This window comes from Vigna unguiculata, chromosome 5 (assembly GCF_004118075.2).
Source record: "Vigna unguiculata cultivar IT97K-499-35 chromosome 5, ASM411807v1, whole genome shotgun sequence".
In the NCBI taxonomy this organism is placed as follows: Eukaryota; Viridiplantae; Streptophyta; class Magnoliopsida; order Fabales; family Fabaceae; genus Vigna; species Vigna unguiculata.
In genome coordinates this window covers 38254199-38276004 of record NC_040283.1, presented here as the reverse complement: position 1 = coordinate 38276004, position 21806 = coordinate 38254199, and the positions used below count along the sequence as shown (strand labels likewise).

At 34.1% G+C, this 21806-nt stretch overlaps 1 protein-coding gene across 3 annotated transcripts; it reads right to left on the bottom strand.

Annotated features, from left to right (window-relative positions):
• Positions 1–2252: 2252 nt before the first annotated feature.
• On the bottom strand, positions 2253–20580 carry LOC114183570 (trafficking protein particle complex II-specific subunit 130 homolog). 3 transcript variants are annotated; one of them, XM_028070639.1, is made up of 21 exons: positions 20245–20580; positions 19510–19739; positions 15261–15442; positions 14511–14694; positions 14269–14359; positions 13936–14096; positions 12871–12960; positions 12583–12744; positions 12291–12352; positions 12037–12127; positions 10897–11060; positions 10566–10776; positions 9816–10361; positions 9510–9722; positions 8879–9260; positions 8713–8803; positions 8492–8576; positions 6768–6957; positions 5390–5682; positions 2888–2978; positions 2253–2758 (listed from the first exon to the last, which is right to left on the bottom strand). In XM_028070639.1, exons 1-21 carry the CDS (start codon positions 20306–20308, stop codon positions 2577–2579), a joined length of 3765 nt encoding a protein of 1254 aa, XP_027926440.1. In that variant the 5' UTR covers positions 20309–20580; the 3' UTR covers positions 2253–2576. The 3 variants fall into 3 exon arrangements, with proteins under 3 accessions (XP_027926440.1, XP_027926442.1, XP_027926441.1); XM_028070640.1 differs by lacking the exons at positions 2253–2758; positions 2888–2978 and adding an exon at positions 3015–3974 and having other exon boundaries at positions 20245–20308; XM_028070641.1 differs by lacking the exons at positions 15261–15442; positions 19510–19739; positions 20245–20580 and adding an exon at positions 15015–15035.
• Positions 20581–21806: the final 1226 nt, after the last annotated feature.

The window sequence follows — 21806 nt, the reverse complement described above, 5'->3', positions numbered from 1 at the left end:
ACTTGGTGGTTGATGTTAACACCTCGCACAACATCCTCTTAGGACGTCCATTCCTCAACCACCTTGGTGCGATTGTGTCCACCCCGCATTTGATAATGAAGTTCCCTTCACCATCAGACGATATCATCACGGTCCCTGAAGACCAAAAATGAATGTTATATAATGAGTCTACAATTACCTATTCCTCATTATACCTTCAATAATGTTGAGAAGGTTGGTGTAGTTGGAATGGTCTTAGTATGAGAAAATCTTGACCTTAGAGTTGGCAATGATGTTAAGGTCAAACTCATGGGAGAAACCAAGTTTTTTCCTTGCATAAGGGACTAGATTTGAAATGGTAGTCACTATGCAAGGAGAGGATGAAAAGGTCAAAGAAAAGGTACAAGGAAAGAATATGAAGTTATTCGTTTGGACAAAAGGATTTATTAGGGGTCGACTCAAGAATAACTTGTCTTGAACTATCCATATTTAAAGAGGCGAGACTCGTTTCTAAAAGAAAAGAAAATTTGTATTTCTTTAATCGTCTAATTCAAAAGTAAAAAATAAAATAAAATTATTTGATAAGCATAAAACAAATCTTTGTTTCATAACTAAATATTCTAAAAATAAAACTAAATGAAATTATGGAGAATTAAAAGAGACTATAATTGAGAAAAATAGATTAAGAAGCAAAACCGCAGATTTTGAATAAAAGATAAAGATTAAAATTGTGGAAAAGAAATCTGGAAACCAAAATGGCGAATTCCCTAAACTAGCCCAAATTACATGTAAACCTAACATTTTTGAAAGCTCATTTTGTTTTATTTAAACTAATGGAAGCACATTTTATTTATTCTAGAAAAAAATGTATTAAATATTTTTTTATTATAAATAATTATTTGTAAAAAAAATAATAATTTGTAGACCTTTTTCTTATTAAATAGTTATTTAAATTTTAAAAAAATAGTTATTAAAAAGATAAAATAATAAAATAATTGTTTTAATTTATAAAATAACTAAAATTATGTTAACAGCTATTTGAAAAAATTAATTATTTTAGTTTAAAATAACAGTTAATTAAAAATTAAAATTGAAAAGAAAAATGTGTAAACGAAAAAAACAAATCCCCTTATCTGACTGAAAACCAAACAAAGAGTCCTTTTACTTCTGAAATCGATGTTGGGATTCTTGCAACTGAGCATCAATTATAGTCGTAGTCATTAGATTTATTGTTTGAATCTTTAAATATTTCAGAGAAAAATATATAAGCCCTTCCAAATCAAAATGTTAGTCTGTAATCAGTGTACACTGTAAGTCAAAGCGCTGGAAAATAATCTGCGTAGAGTGTTGAAAATAAAATTATAGAAATTCTTTGGTGAATTGAAAGTTAGGGGAAATACGAATGAACTAAGAACGTATTCTCTCTATGATATTGGTAAACGCAACAGAGTTGATTTCAAGATGGAAGATTTTAAAAAATGCTAAAATTCAGATGAAGATGAAAAATATTCCATAATACTTTTCCATAAGTATTTGTTAATTTATCGTATTAAACTACAGAAATTAACATTGTAATTATACAAAAACACATAAATAAAAAAGTATTCTATTTATTGCATTGAATTTAAGAAATTTATAGTAAAATAAATAAATTTGGCGATTGAGATCAGGATCTAATAATTAGAAATGCAAGCTTGTTAGTTTACAAAGAAAGAAATGCATACATCCGTAATTAAGAACTAATATTTGATAGAATATCAGTGTTTAAAAAACATCCTAAAATGAATGAACTGAAATAAAAATCAATTTAAACGGTATTGTGTATTTGATTATCATAAATAATTGTTTCAACATGTTCTAAAGAAGCAAGCATTATACATTTGTTTATTTAGTATGATGTATAATTAGACAACTGAAATAAATATCAGATAATAAAATGCGTAGAACTTTCTATTTTAAAAAATTGAATAGCTGAATTAGATGCATAGTTATAAAAGTCAACACCAAACACGCAAAGAAAAAAGAAAAGTGAGATTCTTACAGTTACACGTCTAAAATTTCACATATATTATACAAGTAATATTGATGTTAAATCAGTGACATGATATTGAAAAACAGAGAACCTATTATGAAGCAACCATGCAAGCATAGTATGATCAATTAGTTCAATGAGATGAAACAAATTTAACTATGTGCTAATTGATTAATGAGATGGGAAAAATTTAGGGGATAGAGGGAATCAAGAAAATGTTCGATTCTAAGGAAGCAAAATGTGAAAATTGAATATGGTGGTTCCTACCGACTTTTATAATTTCATGTATAATAATGAGACAAAAGAATGTTATGATCCGTGTATCTGTCTATCGTACAAGAGCACAAAATTCTACTATACAGGCGCCAGGGTTGCTGCTGCTAAAACTTTGGAAACTGCATGGAGGCTAAAGGCAACACAAATCCAACTATAGAGATTTTTTCATGCAATGGAATTAACAGGCACAAAGTTACACTTCCTACTTTACGGAAATAAAATTTCTCAAACATCCTAAACTCCTATAGAACACAAACTCAATCAAACTTGAGTATCGGATAGTGAAAACTCATGAATTAACTGGAATGCAGAATGAAGAACTGAGAGGCGGAGGCAAAACACAAACCAGATGTGGTCCAGCAGGCTTGCAGCTTATATTTGCCTCATCAACATCTGGCAACCCTAGTAGGGGAGGGCGAACATAACCAGCCACCAGTGGCATGCATAATACTGAGATAACAATTCTTGCGCCTGACATGACCAGAACGAAATCCAAATATCAACAAAGGCATAGCACATTGCAAGTCATTCAACACTGGAAAATATGTTTCTCAGTTACTGAAAACAATAATTTTCTAAACAATCAATGGACTCAAGTACCTTGTTTTGTGGACAGAGATGCGTATCCTCTTTTCCTCCCGGCTATCATCCAATTTCCAGAATTTGCCTTTACCTCATATAGCACCTCATCCTGTCAAAATTAAAAACAAACGGCATCAAACAGAATACATAAGAGTTGAAGATCGCACAATAATCTCAGTATTTATACAAATTCAGACACCATATATTAAACCAAAGTTTCCTCTCTTGTTTCTCCAAATAAAAGCATAGAGCATGTTGACATCATTCTATAATAATAACCATGCATGCTTAGTGGTTGAGGAAAGAAATTGTTGAGGGAGTAATAGGAAGAGGTGAAATATATTACTATATTTGGAAGATTGGAGAGGATATCGTGGAAGGAACCAATAAAGGGAGTTTTTCTTTTTCCGACGGGACCATTAGAATTGATGCAAAAAAATATGAGTAAATGGAAGGTTTGTATTTGTACAAATAACTTGTCTTTCTTGCATTGTTTGCTGTTCCCTGACAACGTAATTATAACATCTGTATTGGCTCAGTTGTTTCACAATAGAGGGCAAAATATAACCCCCCTAAATAACCAGTTCTAGTTATTTGTTTAATGAGAAAAGTGCCTCTAATTTTTGTTGAGATTTTTTAAGGAAATTTTAGATTTTCTTCAGTCAAGATATTTTACGAAACTTCAGATATTATTCAAATTGGTTTTAATTAAGTATATTGGTTGCATCTTGGTTTTATTACTAGCACATCAATCCCACAATCTCATGGACTTGTTTCCTAGAATAGACTATGCTTGTTTCCAAAATTATCCAATCAATGCATGTGTGTGTATATATATTTATATATAAGATGTATGTAATGAGACTGAATAAGAAAGAAATTATTTTTTTCTAATTTTGAGATGGTAGTAGATCCCCTGATCCTTAGGAGCCACTTATCGTGTAGTTTACTTGCAGCCTTCATTGTTGTGGAAACCCTAAAGCGCAGCCTTGCTGCGCCTCTCTAGTTCCTATTGCAGCCTTCATTGCTACCCCACCATCAAGCAGGTTACGAACTTTCTTGTTGCGCCTCTTTGGTCTCTATTGTAGCCTTCATTGTTGCACCTCTGATCACAATCATAATGGTTGAAATGGAAAATGGTGACAAGCCTCACAATGCAGGAGAATTACATACTGTTCATTCAGCCTATTGACTATCTTCATTGGTGAGGGCAGGAAACAAAATATAGTAGCAAGATTTAGTGTGGAAGTAAAATAGAGTTATTTATAGATAAAAAATGTACCCGCGACTTTTGGGGAGACTTATTTATCTATCTCACACACTAGATCAGGTTTTGCTTTTGCTATTAGTCTAGTCAATCAATTTATGCATCAACAAAGGTAGCACATTTACAGGCTACTCATAGGATTGCCCGGTATTTAAAAGGATACCAGAAAGAGGAATTTTGTGCAAAAAATAAAACAAGAATGTCAGTCTTGAGATATATATATTGATATTGATTATGCAAGTTCAATTAGGGATAGGTGGTCAACTATTGGATATTGCAGTTTCCTTGCTAAAAACCTAGTAACTTAGAAGAGTAAAAAACAAAGTGTGGTAGCTAGATCCAGTGCCAAAGCAGAATTTTGAGCAATGACTCAAGGAATGTGAATTATTATGACTGAAGATTTGAGGATAAAGTGGGATGAACCTATGAGATTATATTGTGACTAAATCTGCAATTGGCATAGCTCATAACCTTGTACAGTATGATAGAACTAAATACATTGAAGTAGAGATACACTTTATCAAAGAAAAGCTTGACGGTGGCTTGATTTGCACCCCATATGTGTCTACTCAAGGAAAGCTTGCAGACATACTTACCAAGGGGCTGAGCAGCAGTAACATTGAGAAAATTATATCCAAGCTGGGAATGGAGAACATTTATTCACCAGCTTGAGAGGGAGTATTGAGACATTTTAGGAAGTTTTAGATTTTAATTTGTAAAAGATACTTTAGGAAGCTTCAAATTTTATTCCTATTAGATTTTTAATTCTATATATTGGTTGTATCTTGGTTTTATTACTAGCATATCAATCCCATAATCTCAAGGATTTGTTTCCTAAGATAAGTTGTGCTGGTCTCCTAAATTATGTAATCAATGTATGTATGTATGTGTGTGTGTGTGTGTGTGTGTGTGTGTGTGTGTATATATATATATATATATATATATATATATATATATATATATATATATATATATATTGATACTAAATAAGAGAGAAGTTATTCTTATAATTTGGAGAATTTTCTGTCCTGTCTCAATTTGTTCGCAAAATTAAGGTCCCTAGATGGTGCAAAAAATATCAAATACTCAAATAAGTAGTGTCTGTATCTTCATTTGGCAGTGACACCAAACGTAACAACACATAAATAAGTTGAAGTTGGCTATTTCAAAAGGGCAGCACCAGACAAATAGAACACCATAAAAATGCAGAATTGAAATGGTATCAAAATTGTTCTCTGTTTATTTGAACTTACATTATGTTTAGAAACTCCTTCCTTGTCCAAATCCTTTAACCTTTCCACTCTCCATTGCATCTTAACTAGTTGTCCAACTCTCAGGCCATCTGAAGGGAGAGGAAGAAAACCAACAGCTAGGCAAGGATCAAGCACAGGCCTTTGCAAAGTGATTGCACTCCTGAAGATTAACTCTTGTCTGGCATCATCAACTCCAATAGATTCATTCATGACAGGAGGGTGGGCCCCAATTGTTCTACTACCAGAAATTCCGTATTTGATATTTAATATGCTTTCTGGTTGCTTCCTTGCTTCTGTATTTTGTTTTGAAAAATCAAATCAGCTTATTAACTGCATAAACCAAGCTATAATAATTTTCACAAGTACTCTTACTGGGACAAATTATAAAAACAGGTAAATCCAAATATCACTCAGCTTGAAAATTTTGAACTTGTCAAGGCCTCAGAAAATAAAGAATGTCATAATGCTTTAATGTATCTATAGTATAACATTCTATTCACATGCCACCTATGCTTAATGAGTAAAACCACACAAGGAAAAACATAATAAAATAAAAATATGACCATTAAGGTAGTAATATAATCAAAATCACTAATCAATTGTGCCTGCGGAACTAACAAACACTACAAATCAAACCATTAGGCTTTGTTTGGTTTGACGGACGAGAGGGGAGGAGAAGAGATAGGAGGGGAGAGGTTTTAATTAGATACATATTTAGTTGAGGAGGAGAATGGAGGGGAGAGGTTTTAATTAGATGCATATTTGGTTGAGGAGGAGAGGAATGGAGGTAGTCCTTTTCTTGTTTGGCTCACAAGTGGAGGGAAGAACTTTACCTTCATACCATTATAACTCTGGATTCAAAAGATAAATAAAGTTACTTTTTTCAATACACTTGAAATTTTTCAAATCACCTCCCCTCCAAATGCCCCAAATATTGGAGGAGAGAAAACAGTAAGATTAGGAAGGGTTTTGCTGCCTTCCTCTGTCCTTTTAAAAATTGAACCAAACACGCAAGTTTCAAAAAAACTCCTTGCCATTTCCCCCAAACCAAATAATATTTTAGTGTTTAACAAAGACTACATGTTAAAGATACAAGAACAAAGTCCTCAAACACATTTGTCGCCTGTTAAGAAAGATCAATATTGAATTTCAAAAGAAAAAGAAATATTAGTAGAGTCATTGACTGCTGCAATTGGCCACAAATTATTAAACTTGGAATAGAATAAATCAACAAATCAGAAACCTCTGAAAATGGGTGGGATTGCAGTTCCCAAATTCTGCGGTGATTAATCAGTGCATTTATCAAATTATTTGGTGTAAGAAAATTAAAAGCAACAATAACATCATTTCAGTGACCTCCCCAACGAAATGAAATTACCTTCTGCATTTGTTTTGTCTAGGCAGATACTAAACAAAATTCCTGCTTTGGAAGTGGGAGATATGACTAGCGGGAAGAAACTTGAATTAGCTCTACCCTCAGTTTGTCCAGTATGAACAAATCCATCTTGAAGATCAAGCCATGCATCATATACAGTCAGTGTAGCCTTTACTTCAGAGTGAAGTATTACCTGGAAGTCATGTGAAAATTTGCATACTTTATCAATGAAAAATAATACTATAAACTCAGAATTTTAGTGGTTAACGGTGTCCATGAGAAAATATTATTGTTATATCTTTGTACAGCTATATAGGAATCTTCATACAAGTAGAAAGCTCATAATATTAGCAGTTGAATGTTGTCATAAAGAATAGACCATCCAAAAGCTTAAGCAATCTCGGAAGGAAAATGAATGATTTATATATAACACATGGACTTGAAACATGGACAGTGCTCAAGTCTACAACAACTTCGTCAGAAATTTTATTTAGAACAATGCAGGAAGGTTATGCAAGAAGGTTATGGAGGATGTGATAACGTGTCAAACCAATCATTCCAAAATTTAACTTTTTTGGTGGAGCACCAAATGGTTTTATAACAAATCAACAATGGTTTGATTGAAGCATCTTATAATGGAATGGAAACCTTGTCATTGACCTTACAGAACTACTACACTTTTCACAAATCAACCATTCCAAAAGCATGAGTGTCTATGTTTCACGAATTAATAGTTCAATCCCAGAAATGTAATATTCCCATGTTTGTTATAACTATTGAAAATTATTCCCAAGATTGTCTATTCCTGGGAAAGTTGTAACTTATATTTTTACTGTGTTTTTCTACAGTTTCATTCCCATGGAGAGGAGTGGGAAAGCAATACTCCCTTGGGAATACTGGAAGTTATTTTTAACACACCTGTAGCATTCATTTTTGCCTTATTTTATTTAAATTTTTTAAAATTATTAAGGTATTGCTTGGAATATCAAAATGTAACCCATGTTTTTATATATACCCAAAAATAACATTCCTAATTACAATACTTTTGGAAATGTGATTCCTGGGAATATAATATGATACCATCCCCTAAGTTGTTAGGTAAAGGTCCATGAATGGTTTTATAATGACATATTTAACATACCATGCCATGCAAGAGCCCTTTGGGCTTGAATTGTGGACAAAGCACAGGCCTTCAACATTGTGCTTAAATTCAATTTCTTATTAGAAAATGGAAACAACAATGATCAGTTTCCAGACAACTTGGACGTAGACTCTCTGATATCATGTAATTAACCAACTGTATTACAAGCTTAATTTGTTAGGTCTTAAATAAGCATTTAACAGCTATTTGCAAAAAAAAAAAAAAAAAAAAAAAAAACGAGCTGAAAGTACACATTCTTTTATGATGGCTAAGTAATATGAAAACACCTTGAGCTTTACATATTCCAAATAAGGTCATATTAGGCATCATGACCTTGAGATTTACATATTCAATCTATCTTTCATTTTTCTCTCTCTGCAGGTAGCAATCAAAGTTAGTCCAAATCAAAAATAGGCAATGGATTTATTATTTCCAATTTTTGGCACAAAAAGCTATGAAAGGGACTATTTTATGCTTTGATTCCCGTTATTTTTTTAATTCAAGATTGTTAATGCTATTTTTTTCTTATTAGCATATCGTTCATAATCAAGTTTAATTAAATAATTATGAAAATAAATATGCATACCTGCAGAAGCAGGGTGCCATCATTGCATTTATCAGTAACACGTGTCCTCACATAGAAAGGATCTGTAAAATGCACTGCTAGGGTCCTGGATATCAAGGTAAGAGACTATTATGCAACCAATGGCAGAGTATCTAAAAGTCATACGCATGACATGTAAAATTCAACGGCTGTATGATATATTATGTTGATTCAAACATAAGGATGAAGGAAAATGGAAAAACCTTTCAAATATCTGATTGTGGAATGCTCCAAATTCAAGTTTCAGAGCTATTGTTCTCATTCCATCTACAATACTTTCTCTCCTTGTTGTGGCTGGAAAGAGAAAACAAAATCAGTACATTTGAAAAGGGTATGTATGGATCCATCAAAACTTGTCACCATATTAACCTGAAGAAGATCCTCTGCTAAGTGTGTCACCGATGGCACGTACCAGAACCCAAAGAATAGAAGGATTGTCACTTGCCCAATTCGGAAATTCTATTTTGCCATCATTAAGACTTAAGCGTTCAAAATTTTTATCACAATTTACTTGAGCACAGTCATTCTGCAGCTGGTCATCTTTATTCTGTGATACACCAGCATAGCTTTCCATCTCAATTACATGTGACTCTTTAATCTCCAACCCTGGACCAGTATCGATATGCAAGACAGCAGCTTTGAGGGAGTATTTTACTGGTCGAACTAAAATGCCAACCCATTGGTGTTCATTTATCAACAAAGCAGATGAAACAGCAGCATCAAGATCAACAAGAGCTCTAGGTTTGAAAACCTAAAGAAAAAGACAAAAAGGCAATATTAGGTAATTAACCTTTTTTTTGTCACCGAAAAGATAAAGAGCACTACTGAAAACAAATGGTAGATTGTAATTACCAGAAACCAATATAACATCAATTTAAGTTCAAGTCATGTACTGATCAAGAGGAGAACAGGAAGGAAGTAAACTAAAAAGAATAGAAAATCCCTATCTTCTATTGAACAGTCACACTCCATTACTTTTTTCATCTTGCTAAAAGTATACCTTCAAAATGGGTTTAGCTGGCTTTTCATAACTCATAAAATCATCACTATCTGCAGGACCAACTTTTGAAAAACTGTGAGATCTAAACCTCAACTCTCCAATCTGTCCAGTGAGAACTCCAAGAACATAAGATCCTGGTTTCTGAGGTGGTAGATCTAAGGTAATGGTATTCCGACCAGGGTGTAACACAACAGCTGTAGAACTCTTCAATGCCTAAAACAATTTAAATAAATGAGTTAATCATTAAAAGCTATATACTTCTCATACTATAATTGAAAAGAGTAAATAGCTCCTAACAACAAATACCTTTAAACCGTCATCAGTATTATATGTTGCATTTAATGTTAGAGTGATTGAATTAAGAGTTATATCATCTGGAAACCCACTCCATACAGTTACAGAAAGGATACCGGGATCTCTATCACATAACTCCAAAGGAGGCCCAGGGTTTCCAGAAAATGTTACTAATGACGATACATCAAGATGTATAGGGTCCTTCATTTCACTATGAGCAAGACGGATGACTTCTGACTGAAAGGCTTGGCGCTCCTTGGTCAAAAATAATCCTTCATCAAGAGAAAGTAACCTCACACAAGATAATAAGTAGCCAGCTCGATCATTTATCATCTTCTGACACTCAGCTAAATTGGGAAGAACCTCAGCCAACAAATCCTGCCATCCTTCACCAGCATACAGTGCACAAACCTTCTCATATGACTCTGCAGCTTGGTCAAAATTCCCATGCTTAAAAGCGACAGCTGCTATCTCACCATCAAGGACAACACCATGTCTTTTCCACCAAGAACGATGGTAATTGTCAGCAGCTCCTTTAGTTAGCTCTAAATATTTTTTCTGCCCACAACCAAGATACATATTACTCATTTATTCAAGAGGTAAACTATTAACGAACATGTTTACAAGTATTCAAGGAGCATTCAGTAGGAGGAAAATGTAAAACACAATCAGAGATGTGGATAAATTATCAGAAACTATCAAAGAGGGATCTTAGAAAGTAATTTCATTGAACTTGTACTATGCATCACACTAAGACGATACCTCAAATTCTTCAGATGATGATAAAGATTTCCACAGTTCTGGACTAGAAATGGTTTGCTTCAAAGCATGCTCAGCCGCAATAAAAATCTCAGCAAGCCTCATTGGTCGGTCAATTGAACTATCAAAGTTTCCTGGTGAAGAATTTGTACGTGTCATGGAATTTGGAGGTGCTTTGTGTGGTGACATTCTTGTGGATGCATCGAAACCTGATCTGTCAGCATACAAATCAGATTGATAAAAAAACCCGAATTGTAATAGGAAAAATATAGGATTTCTGACCAAGACGTGAAAAAGGAATCCATTTGTAACAAAATATATTGCATTTTATTACCCATCCATTGGACCCTGACGATTGTCAAACATTTCAGACACGCTTCCAGCTGAAAGTGAGGCCCTGCGCCTGTTGGCCTCTCGCAGAAGAACAGTAGGTTCAAGGGGCAGGGGTTTCCTCTGGATACCAAAGTGCTTGGTTCTGGAAGTTGTTTGGAGAATAAGCTACAAATATATAATCATATTATTTAAGGTAAAATATGATGGGTATAAATCTAGGGAAACAAATAATAATAATAATAATAATAATAATAATAATAGTAATAAAACATACAACATAAACTCAACTCAACCCATTTCCTATGTAAATTTGATCTCACTATTTCAAGTGAGATTCTAATTCTACTACAAGAAATCGTTAGGATGCTCCAACTAGGGTGAGGGCAGAAGGGGGAGGGATTATAGACAATAACAAAACTGGCATATGTGGCAACTTTTGTGGGAAGTATCGTGAGTCTGCAGAACAAGGGAAGAAAGGGGAAATGAGAGACGGTAGAGTAACTGGTTGGGTAGAATATTTTCTCTATCAGGCCACAGTAAATTCAGTTCCCATGAAAGAAATAATCAATTTTTTCTACTTCTAGTTAAAAAAAATATTTTCAATTTATAATACAGGAATAAAAGAAATGACAAAAAGCCTTGAACCAAAAATTAAGTGAACATTTTTACAAAAAGAAAATGGGTTTGAAACAGTTGCATGAAAAGCATAGCCATATGTTGTTAATTGGTGCCTTCGGCTGGTGCAAAATATGTGGGCTCATAGGGCAATATCTTTCAATTCCAATAACCTGTGAAATGTTGACTGATGGAGGCCAGACAGACCAGTTTAGAAAAACATCATGACTGCTAAAAATTACTTTGTATGATTCAAATCAACTTCGATGCGAAGATTCTAAAAACTTTTATGTTGGCTATTGGCTGCATCATACAACCCTCCTCTATTTTATACACATGGAACTATGCACCACACATGTACTGGGTCAGGCGAGACAAATTCCAAATTAAGATCCTTTTTCATACCACACCAGTTGGTATAATAGTGAATGTCCAGGAGTGAACAAATTTTTTTGTTAATTATACTTTCTGTTGGGTGACAATCTGGTAAATTGTGAAGTCATTCCCATGATTATGACTACAATACCTTTTCTTTCTCAAGCACCTCCACAGATGAGTCACCAGGAACTGAAGGCCAGACAGCTGGCTTAGGCCATGGTAGCAAGCTGAGGGAAGCACTGCTCAAAGGGAAAGAAACAACTATTAAACCAGAAACAGGGAACACTATACCAACTATGATGTAACTAATCATGCACTACACAATCAATGAAAGGAATACAGCATGATCTGATGAAGAAAATGCAAAAGAAAATGTTGATCTGCAATCACAAAAAGATGTACCTGTTGACAGGACTTCTTTCTATATCAGTTCCATACCCAATTAAATAGGCAAGCCTCATGAACTGCCAAGATATATAACATTTAGAAAGCAGTTCTTGTTAACAATGGTATGGAACACAATATCAATGTAGTTGATAATCAACATGGCAGACTAAACGAGGATGAAAAAGATGACGTTGATTCAACTCCATTTCTAAATGGTGCATTTTTGTCATTGGAGTTGTCTCATTTGAAGACTGCATCAAAACAAAATAGATATCCAGTCTATTTACCAACTTCATGAGAATCCTACCTTAACTCTAGCTAGAGAGTATAGGTCCCCCAGAAGACGAAAAAACTCCTTCTCTATATCAGGCGCCACATTTCCATCAGTATAATTTGAAGTGGTTGCTTTAATTAAAGACATGCAAGCAGTTGCTACCCAGACTTCACGCATACAAAATGGCAGAATCCGCTGAAAAGAAATATCATAATGAAGTCAAAATGTGAGAAACAAAAAAATTATACAACTCAAACTGGAATAATATAGTAATATAGACACGTGAAGAGAGCATTTGATCAAATACAGTAAATCAAATACCTCATGCAAGGACAATGATTTAGAGAAGCTTATTATGAATGAATAGCCTCGTGTTGCAGCCTCAATGGGACGATGTAGCTTGAATAAGAGCTGCAAAATGACAGTAATTTAGTAAGCCACATAATTCAGTTAAAAGGATGGTTACTTGCAGTATAGTACCTGAACACAAAATGTCAATGACAACACAAACAGATAGTCGTTAAAAAGGCTTTGGATATTACAATTTTTGGAGCACAAACATCTCTAAATCAGTGACAAAGACCAAATAGATTAAACTTTAGGAATTGTTGAATGGATTAGTGACAAACCAGGTCATGGAGGATGGTACTGCACTAACACCATGTTGATAAGAAATCGGGAATAATGAATTTTTTGTGTTGTGTACATACATGAGTATCCTTATTTATAAAGAAGAGTACTGCACTACCAATTTTTCGTGTTTTCATGCAAATTATTTTATATTTATTTTAATTGAATGCAAAAGGTAAAATTCAGTCTGATCTATAAATTGCATCTTAAACAATGTTTTCAAAACCAAATTGGTCATTAGACCAGTTAAGATGGTTCAATCGGTGGGTCAAACCAATATTAATAAAACTATTTTAATAATTAAAAACACGCTAAATGATGTCAAAAAATATATAATATCATAATTTTATCTTGCTCAAAACTAAATAAAACTTAAATTTATGGGTTCTTTGCATTTAAAATGCATAAAAAGTTTAAATAAATATGCATATCATCTAAACTGTAAGAAAAAAGTTAAAATTGTAATTTATTATTATCTTTTGTTGAACCGGATTTTTACTAGTTTGACACTGATTCTGTACATCACCAGTTGTGCACCACAACCGAACTAGACTAGAGACTGATTTTCAGTATAACCAGCGGTCCAATTTTGAGAACCATGATCTTAAATCATATATATCATAAATAATACAAGCAAAGAAGCAGCTAAGCTTACAAACAGCAAAGAAGACATTAGAGCAAAATCAATCTAAATTTGTTTTACAACTAAGCTGCTAACATGTTTAGCATTATATAAGTGTTCTGGCCAGGGCAAACCTTTGATTGACATGCAAACAGATACTGTCTGAATTCAAACTCCCTAAACGAGTCCTCTTGAACCATCTGTGTCAATGGTTTATTTATTGGATTAAGCAATGCTGCCTGATCATCACCATGATCAGCCCCTCCAAAATCTCTCTGCTTTCCAGTCATGTTAACTGCATTCATTTCAGTCATTTGAATCAATTTTCATTGTTCACAGGAGACTATCTGTTAGACACAAGATTTAATGTTCCCGTGAAGGGGGTTTATAAAGAACAAAATTGTCAATCTAAAAACATCAACTTTATTTGGCTACAACAACAGAGAAAGAAACTAAGCATCAAGCACCTGTTTCAAGATAGCAGAGTTCCAGCTCATCATATTCCCGTAACGCATCATCATGAAGGTGAGCCATTTCAAACATAAAAGCCAAGCTTTCCTGAGCACAGAATACAAATTTATTTAAAGACCCCAAAAGCTCCCAGAATTAGCAGAAAGGGGTAACTTATAAAGAACAACAAAGGTTGGACTTTCATACGTCAAAATCATTTATTGCACTTTTAAGTATAATTCATCAAAATAGCATTAACCTTTAGAATAAAAAAATTGCAGAAGTTCCAGACTGGCATGAGGCGCTGTTCACTGAGCTTTCGTATTTCATCCTCATAAAATTGTACACGTCTATCCAGGGTATTTCTAATGCATTCCATTATCTTTGATTCTAGATCCTCCCAAAAGTTTGCTTCAGGAAAATGCATGTCATATTTGCAACATCTAGATGAGGAAGCAACCATGTTAAAAGCATCAAATGAGAAGGAAATAAAATTGTCAATAAAAAGGGAAGAAAATTAAGTTGTGTCATTAATGCAATTAAACTAAATATTAAACATAAACTTGAATAATAAATCTTTTATCTTTCTCAATTGTTATTATTTCTGTTTGGTAACTATCACAGTGTTTTTTCCTAACTCTACCATAAAAAGTCTCAACCACTTGCATGTATAATGTTAACAGATGATTCCATAATATTTATTTATGAAAGAAATAAGAAAACGTATCAAATAATCCTATTGAAAGAAAGTATAAGAGTGAACCTTGAAGCTAAATTCCAAGCACCACTTTTGCTTTCTATATCGACACATCAAGTTCATACTAACCAAAACAATAAACAATTAAATAGTTTAAATTCCTATGTGTTGATCATATTCTGTAATATATATCAAAAGGTTGATAAAACATATTGAGTTGTAAAGAATATCAGCAAACTATCAACAAAACATTCAAACTTCCATTGGAGAAGGGAAGAGCTCACTTGTTGCAAGTCTAATTTGTCAGGTTACCTTTCTCTTCTTTTGGTATTAAACTCAACTTCAAGTCTAGCATATACTTTCTTCGCCATTTTGTTTGCCTGATCATTTGCTGGATGAGCTTTTGATACAAATACAATGAACCACTCCCTTTCATCATTTTGGACAATTAATTTCAAACGAGGTTTAAGGATATTTTTGAACTCATCTAGATCCTGGGAATAAAATTAAGAGTTAAACTACACAATAGATCCCACAACTGAATCAATAACTGAAAGGATTATACACCAAAAACCTATTAAAACCATGAAATTAAGCTCTTATAATGTTTTCTGCATCAGATTATCAATACATACTGTTATTCGAAGAACTCCCAAAAACATGTAAAAAACATCAGCATTCTTTTAACAAGCAAGAAAACTAACCACAATCAGGCTAATTCAACATGATAGTTATACACCAAGTATAGATCAACCTATGAAATAAAACTCCTTAATGAATTTCGTCAGCAGATTAACAATAATTTCTGTTCCAACATTTGAAAAAACTTCCAAAACAGGTAAAAAGTGATCAGAATTGTTTTTCACAAGAAAGGAAACTAGCAACACATCAGGGCATCATCAAGCTAATTCAACAGAACCAACAAGAAATAACATTTAAAATTCAATCTTAATGCCAACAAAAGTTACAAATAGTGAGCAGGAAATGTGTGCAGAAACAAACCTAGTCAAATCCAATGAATTAAAATGGATGCATTGTAGCAACTATCTGAAGACTGGACATTTTAAATAAAAAAGGATGCCATGCAACTTATTTATAATCATAGAAGCTAAAGAAGTCAGGTGCAAATCCAAAATGTTGTTTTTCCGAAATCACTTCACATTAAAGTTCATTGGAAATTGAAGCTTGGACAAAGAATACATACATCACCTTGTGCTAAAACAATATAGCTACTAGAAAGGATTAACAAGCACCAAATGTCAGCTCCCCTAATTAAAAAGGTTGCATACCATGTAAGAAATCAGTCATCTAAACTAAAAGCTCAAAAGTTAAGTACAAGCCCAAGAATGTATCTAAAACAGACATAATACTATATATGAAAACAGATTTTTTTTTCCAATAGGAAAGGGATAAATCATTGCAAATTCTTATTATCAAAAGTAAAAATAAAAGTAACTTTCTATGTAATCAGTTTTATCAAATGTATTTTGTCTTGAAAATTCATTTCACTCCAATTGGCAGATCCATGAGCTCCCAAGTTTGGTCTTTTTCTAGTGAACTTATTCTATTGTCCAAAACCTTCCTCCATTTATCATGCTCCACAACTTCAAGAAACAAAGCTGGATCATCACTCATAATGTTTTGTACCATGTAGGTTTATGCTTCTACACTCAACCCCTCACCACTCACAAATCCTTCCATCCAAGCTAGTGTCCTTCTTCTTCTTTCAATTGCCTTTACATGTGAATTCTTACTTCATTATTAGCATTATTATCCTTCATATAATTTTCATTACTAGCATCACTACCCCTCACATTATCTTCACTAGCATTACCAAATTCTTCATCTTCCTCTAAATCATCACCATTACTCTCCCTCACTTTCCTCACCATTGAAACCATCATTACCCCAAACCAATTTTGCTTCTATTTGGTTTTTATAATTTCATTCTCAATCTCAACTTTTTTTCTTCCTCAAAAACTACATCCTTACTAATTATTTGTCTTAGGTCAAAAGGACAGTAACCCTTTGACTCATCACTCACACCCAACATGATACAAGGAAAACTATTATCATCAATTTGACCTCTTTTTGTCTCGGGTATGTGCATATGTGCGCAACCACAAGCTTGGAGGTATTCTCCTAAAGGTTTGACTCCGCTCCAAGCTTATTGAGGAGTGATGCTCTTCATAGCAATGTTGGACATCGAATCAACAAGTAAAATGCCCAATTTATAACTTCAGCCTAGAAAGATTTGGGAACCTGTATAGCAAAGAGCACACAACATACGATATTCATCATTGTTCTATTTTTTCTTTCTACAACCCCATTTTGGTGTGGTGTATACGCTCTAATCAATTGTCTATTATTCCACCTTTTTCACAAAAATGATTTGAAATTGAAAGTTAATTATTCTCATTTGTCCGTCCACAAACACTTCACAGATGTTTCTGCTTTATTTTCTACTAATTTCTTGTAAGTCTTGAAACACTCCTAGGCATCTGACTTTTCAAAAAGCAAATATGACTGTAATCATCAATGAAGCACAGGAGATCCCTCTTTCCACTATGTGATATAGGCTCTTCTGGTCTGCAAAAATATGCATGTATGAGATCAAATATCTTATTAGCACACCATTCACTCTTCTCGGGAATAGGATTATGGTGTTGCTTATTGACAAAACAAACTCCACAAGAAACATTTAAGACTTCTAGTTCAGGTAGTCCACACATCATATTTTTTTTGTTTGTAGCGCCTTTAATCCCATATAGCTTAAGTGTCCATACCTTTGATGCCAAAAGTAAGCTAGTTTGAGGAAGTATCCAAACATTCTTGAATAGGGGCACTATTGTTGGAGCTTTCATTGAGAAGAATAAACATATAATTGATACTCATCTTCGTATGTGCAATCAATCTTTTGCTTGGATGATAGATATTACATATTCCATTTTTTATGAAATAGCAAGACCTTTTTCCCGCAACTGCCTCATACTCAACAAGTTGTTTCGAAGCTAAAGAACATAAATTACATCTTGAATAAGAAAAGTAGTTCCATTAATCACCAATCTTACATTGCCTTTTCCAACCACAAACATTGGAGAGTTATTTTCACACTTAACAGAATGCTTATGTTCTTCTACCATGTTAGAGAACATTCCTCTGTCTCCACACATATGATTAGAACATCAAGAGTTCAAGAACCATGCATCGTTTCTTTTGGCTTTATTTTCTTCTACAAAAGCCATCAAAAGAAGCTCCTCTTCTTTGTCCAATTCAACGTAATTCGACTCTTTGTTCCATTTGAGACATTCAAATTGAAAATGTCCCAAATTGTGGCACTTCAAATACTCCTCCTTGGCCTTTGAGAAAGATTGTCTTCATTGCCCACATCCTCAACCCCAATACGCTCCTCTTCCTCTTCTTTGTCCAATTCAACGTAATTTGACTCTTTGTTCCATTTGAGACATTCAAATTGAAAATGTCACAAATTGTGGCACTTCAAATATTCCTCCTTGGCCTTTGAGAAAGATTGTCTTCATTGTCCACATCCTCAACCCCAATATGCTCCTCTTCCTCTTCCCCTTTCTCAACTATTTTCCACCTTGTGTGTTCATTCCCCATCTCTACTACTTCTTTTAAACTTTTGTTCATGAACCACTAGAGAGCTTTGAAGCTCGTCGACCACATTCTTTCTTTCTCTTTTGACTACTCAATCGAAACCACAACATAGGTGAATCTCTCCACCAATTTTTGAAGAATTTTCTCCATCACTTCTGAGTCAAGCATACCTTCTCCATTGCTCCTCATTTTGTTGGCCACTACCATTATTCTAGCCAAATATGAGTAATGGTTTCATATACTTTCATTTCATGAACCTCAAACGCTCTTCTCAAACAATTAAGAACTAACTACTTCACATGATCATTGCACATAAATTTTCAATTTAGGGAATCCCAATCAATATTGGATGTGATATGAAGCCTGTCCGAGGCTTGTTCAAAGATTGATCTATCAATAGCCCGAAAAGGATAATGTTTGACTTTATGATCTTTGTACTGGCATTTCCCAACTGCTGCAACTCTACTTCAATCAACACAACCCCTTCATCGGACTCCTCAAAACTAGTTTCAACCAACCTCCCTAGACCATTGGCATGATGAGGAAGATTTTCCATCAACTCACTCTAATAATCATATGTAAGCCATCAAAGTGAGAAATTTTTGCTGAAATCATTGTCACTCGCCTTCGTGTTATGCTCTCTTCTCTCTTAACTAACTTGAAAGGAATAATAAAAAATATATGTAGCTTGAAAAACTGATAGATGATGTTATTGAATCAAAACATGTAACCACAAATATATTTTCTTCCCCTTATTAACAGCCATTTACTCTCTATATTACAACATCAAAAACCTTCTCATCTTCTAATTTATAATAATAACAACAATACTCAATTCTTTCTACTGTAACAGCAAAAACTTCTTCATATCTAACCTAAGTTGTTATTAAAACATGCAATTTTGTACTGCAACCTAAAAAATATAAACTAGAATTCTTGTTACCTCACAGGTGACAAGTACAACTGTTGCATAAGGCTCTCGAAACCAAAATAAAAACTGCTCCTGAGGGAACCGGCTGCGTAGTCTTGAATCAGTAGTTAATATGAACTCGGCTGGCAATGCGTCAACAAAGACAGGGTTCCGCGTCTTGTTATTCAAAGTCGCCCGTTTGAACGGCGAACGCCCCTCAAAAGCAGGTTTGACAGTTGGCCACAAGTCACTCACATCCTCCACTGAGAATCAATTCACAAAGCATCAATATAAAGAAGTCACATGCACACACATTCTCACGCACACATCCAGATCAATAATACTACATCTACTGTTTATTACTGTCTCTGCTTCCACTGCGACTATTCATTGTCAACAATGACAACAGTTGAGACTATTTTTGCAGTTTCCAATGGACCTCGCTCATCTTTACCTTGAAACGATCATCACAATACATTGAAATTGAAATTGAAGTATTCCTAAGTTCGATAATTACAATCAGCAATTATTGAAAATACTAATATCACATAGGCAGAATAATAAATTGCAGTGAAACGCAACTAAAACCCTACACCGCGATCTAAAACTAATACAGAGCTCCTTTAAAGATAAAAACGGAAAGAAACGGAGCGTTTCAATGCGATTGCGAATAGCACAATGCTAGGAAACCACAAGCGAATGCAGAGAGAACGGAGGAGATTGGATCTTCGGTTACAAAGCGATGAGAGGAAGATAGTGATGAAATACCTGAAATGACGAGGCGATCGGAGGTGTTTTTTATTGTCTGGAACTGAGCGAGGAAGTTGGCCATGGTGGATCTGAAGAATTAGGAAAGATCCATGGAAATGAAATCGCGGAGAAAGAGAGAGAAGAGAGCGCGGTGGTGCAGTGAGTGAGAGTGTTGAGTTGGAAGAGCTAGTTTGAGTATGGAGTTCGGAGAGGTCACGGCCCGCAGATCTAGTGCTTCGCGGTGTACACCATCACCGTTCGCACATTTCATCAGACCGTTGCCTCAGCCGTCATGTCACTCTCTATGGATACTTATTTTCTTCCGTGGAAAAATGTTAACTGCACTTTGCTTCTGAGAATCATCAGAGTTAACACCGCGCTCGTTCGCGTATTAACTGTGTATATACAGTATAAAGAATTAGTTTTTTTCTTTAACCAGAGTCTCTTACTTGTTATATTTTAACTTTTTTTGTTCTTTTTCTTCATTGTATTTTAATTTTTAATTTAATGTTATTGTTCTTTTTTTTTTTTATACCGATGTTTTTTCTTGTAAGATAAAATAGAAAACAATCTATCTACACCAAATAGTGAAGCTGTACTATGTTTTAATACATATGTTTTTTATTCAAGAAATAAGTAAATTTTAGTCTTTATAAAAATAATTATTTTTAAAAAAAATCATTGTTTTTTATTTCTAATATATGTAACACCTCATCTAATTAATAACCCTAATTAAAGAATATGTCACACAGAATAATATAGTAAGCGAGGTACTTGAGTATAAATGTTACTCCTTACCGTTATCCCAAAAGAAACGAGGAATGAACTAGGACACACCACCACGATGCCAGTAACAAAGTATAGTGAGGAATCAACAGTATTTCAAAATAAAGGCCAACAACCAGACAATACATGGGTCATAGCCCTAAAAGAGAACCCAGATAAGCGGAATTCAATCTAGATAAGCTATGCAGCGGAACCTCCCTAAAAGAAAACTCAGATAAGCGGAATCCAATCTAGAGCGGAACCTCCCTAAAAGAAAACTCAGATAAGTGGAATTCAATCCAATAGGCTATGCAGCAAAATCTCCATCACCCTGATGACCACGGGGAGTTCTCGCATATGTTCACATCAATAAATTGATGATCATCGCAAAAAGAGAAAACCACACACAGGACACACAAACAAGCAGAAAGGGTAAGCTAGAGCAGAAAATGATTTATCATGCCATTTCATACATTTGAAGTATACATACATCAACCAAGTATGTGATGACTCTCAAACAAATACACTAAGACTCAAGATACGACTTATCTGAATACATATAATTAGTCGGATTCTGTGGATGTTTGCACTTGTAGTGGCCTTTACTGTTCTACCGAGCTAATTGTTATCCTGCTTTTGTCACCACTTGAGTCAGTACACTCTACGTGAGACTAACTGGCTCTTTAGAGTATCAGGATGCAATCCTTACCTTAAATCCTTACTAAGTTATATAAATGAGGCACCACCATGAACTCCCATTAACAGGGATCATGGAATTACATCCTAACCAAATGAGGCATCACCATGAGATCTCA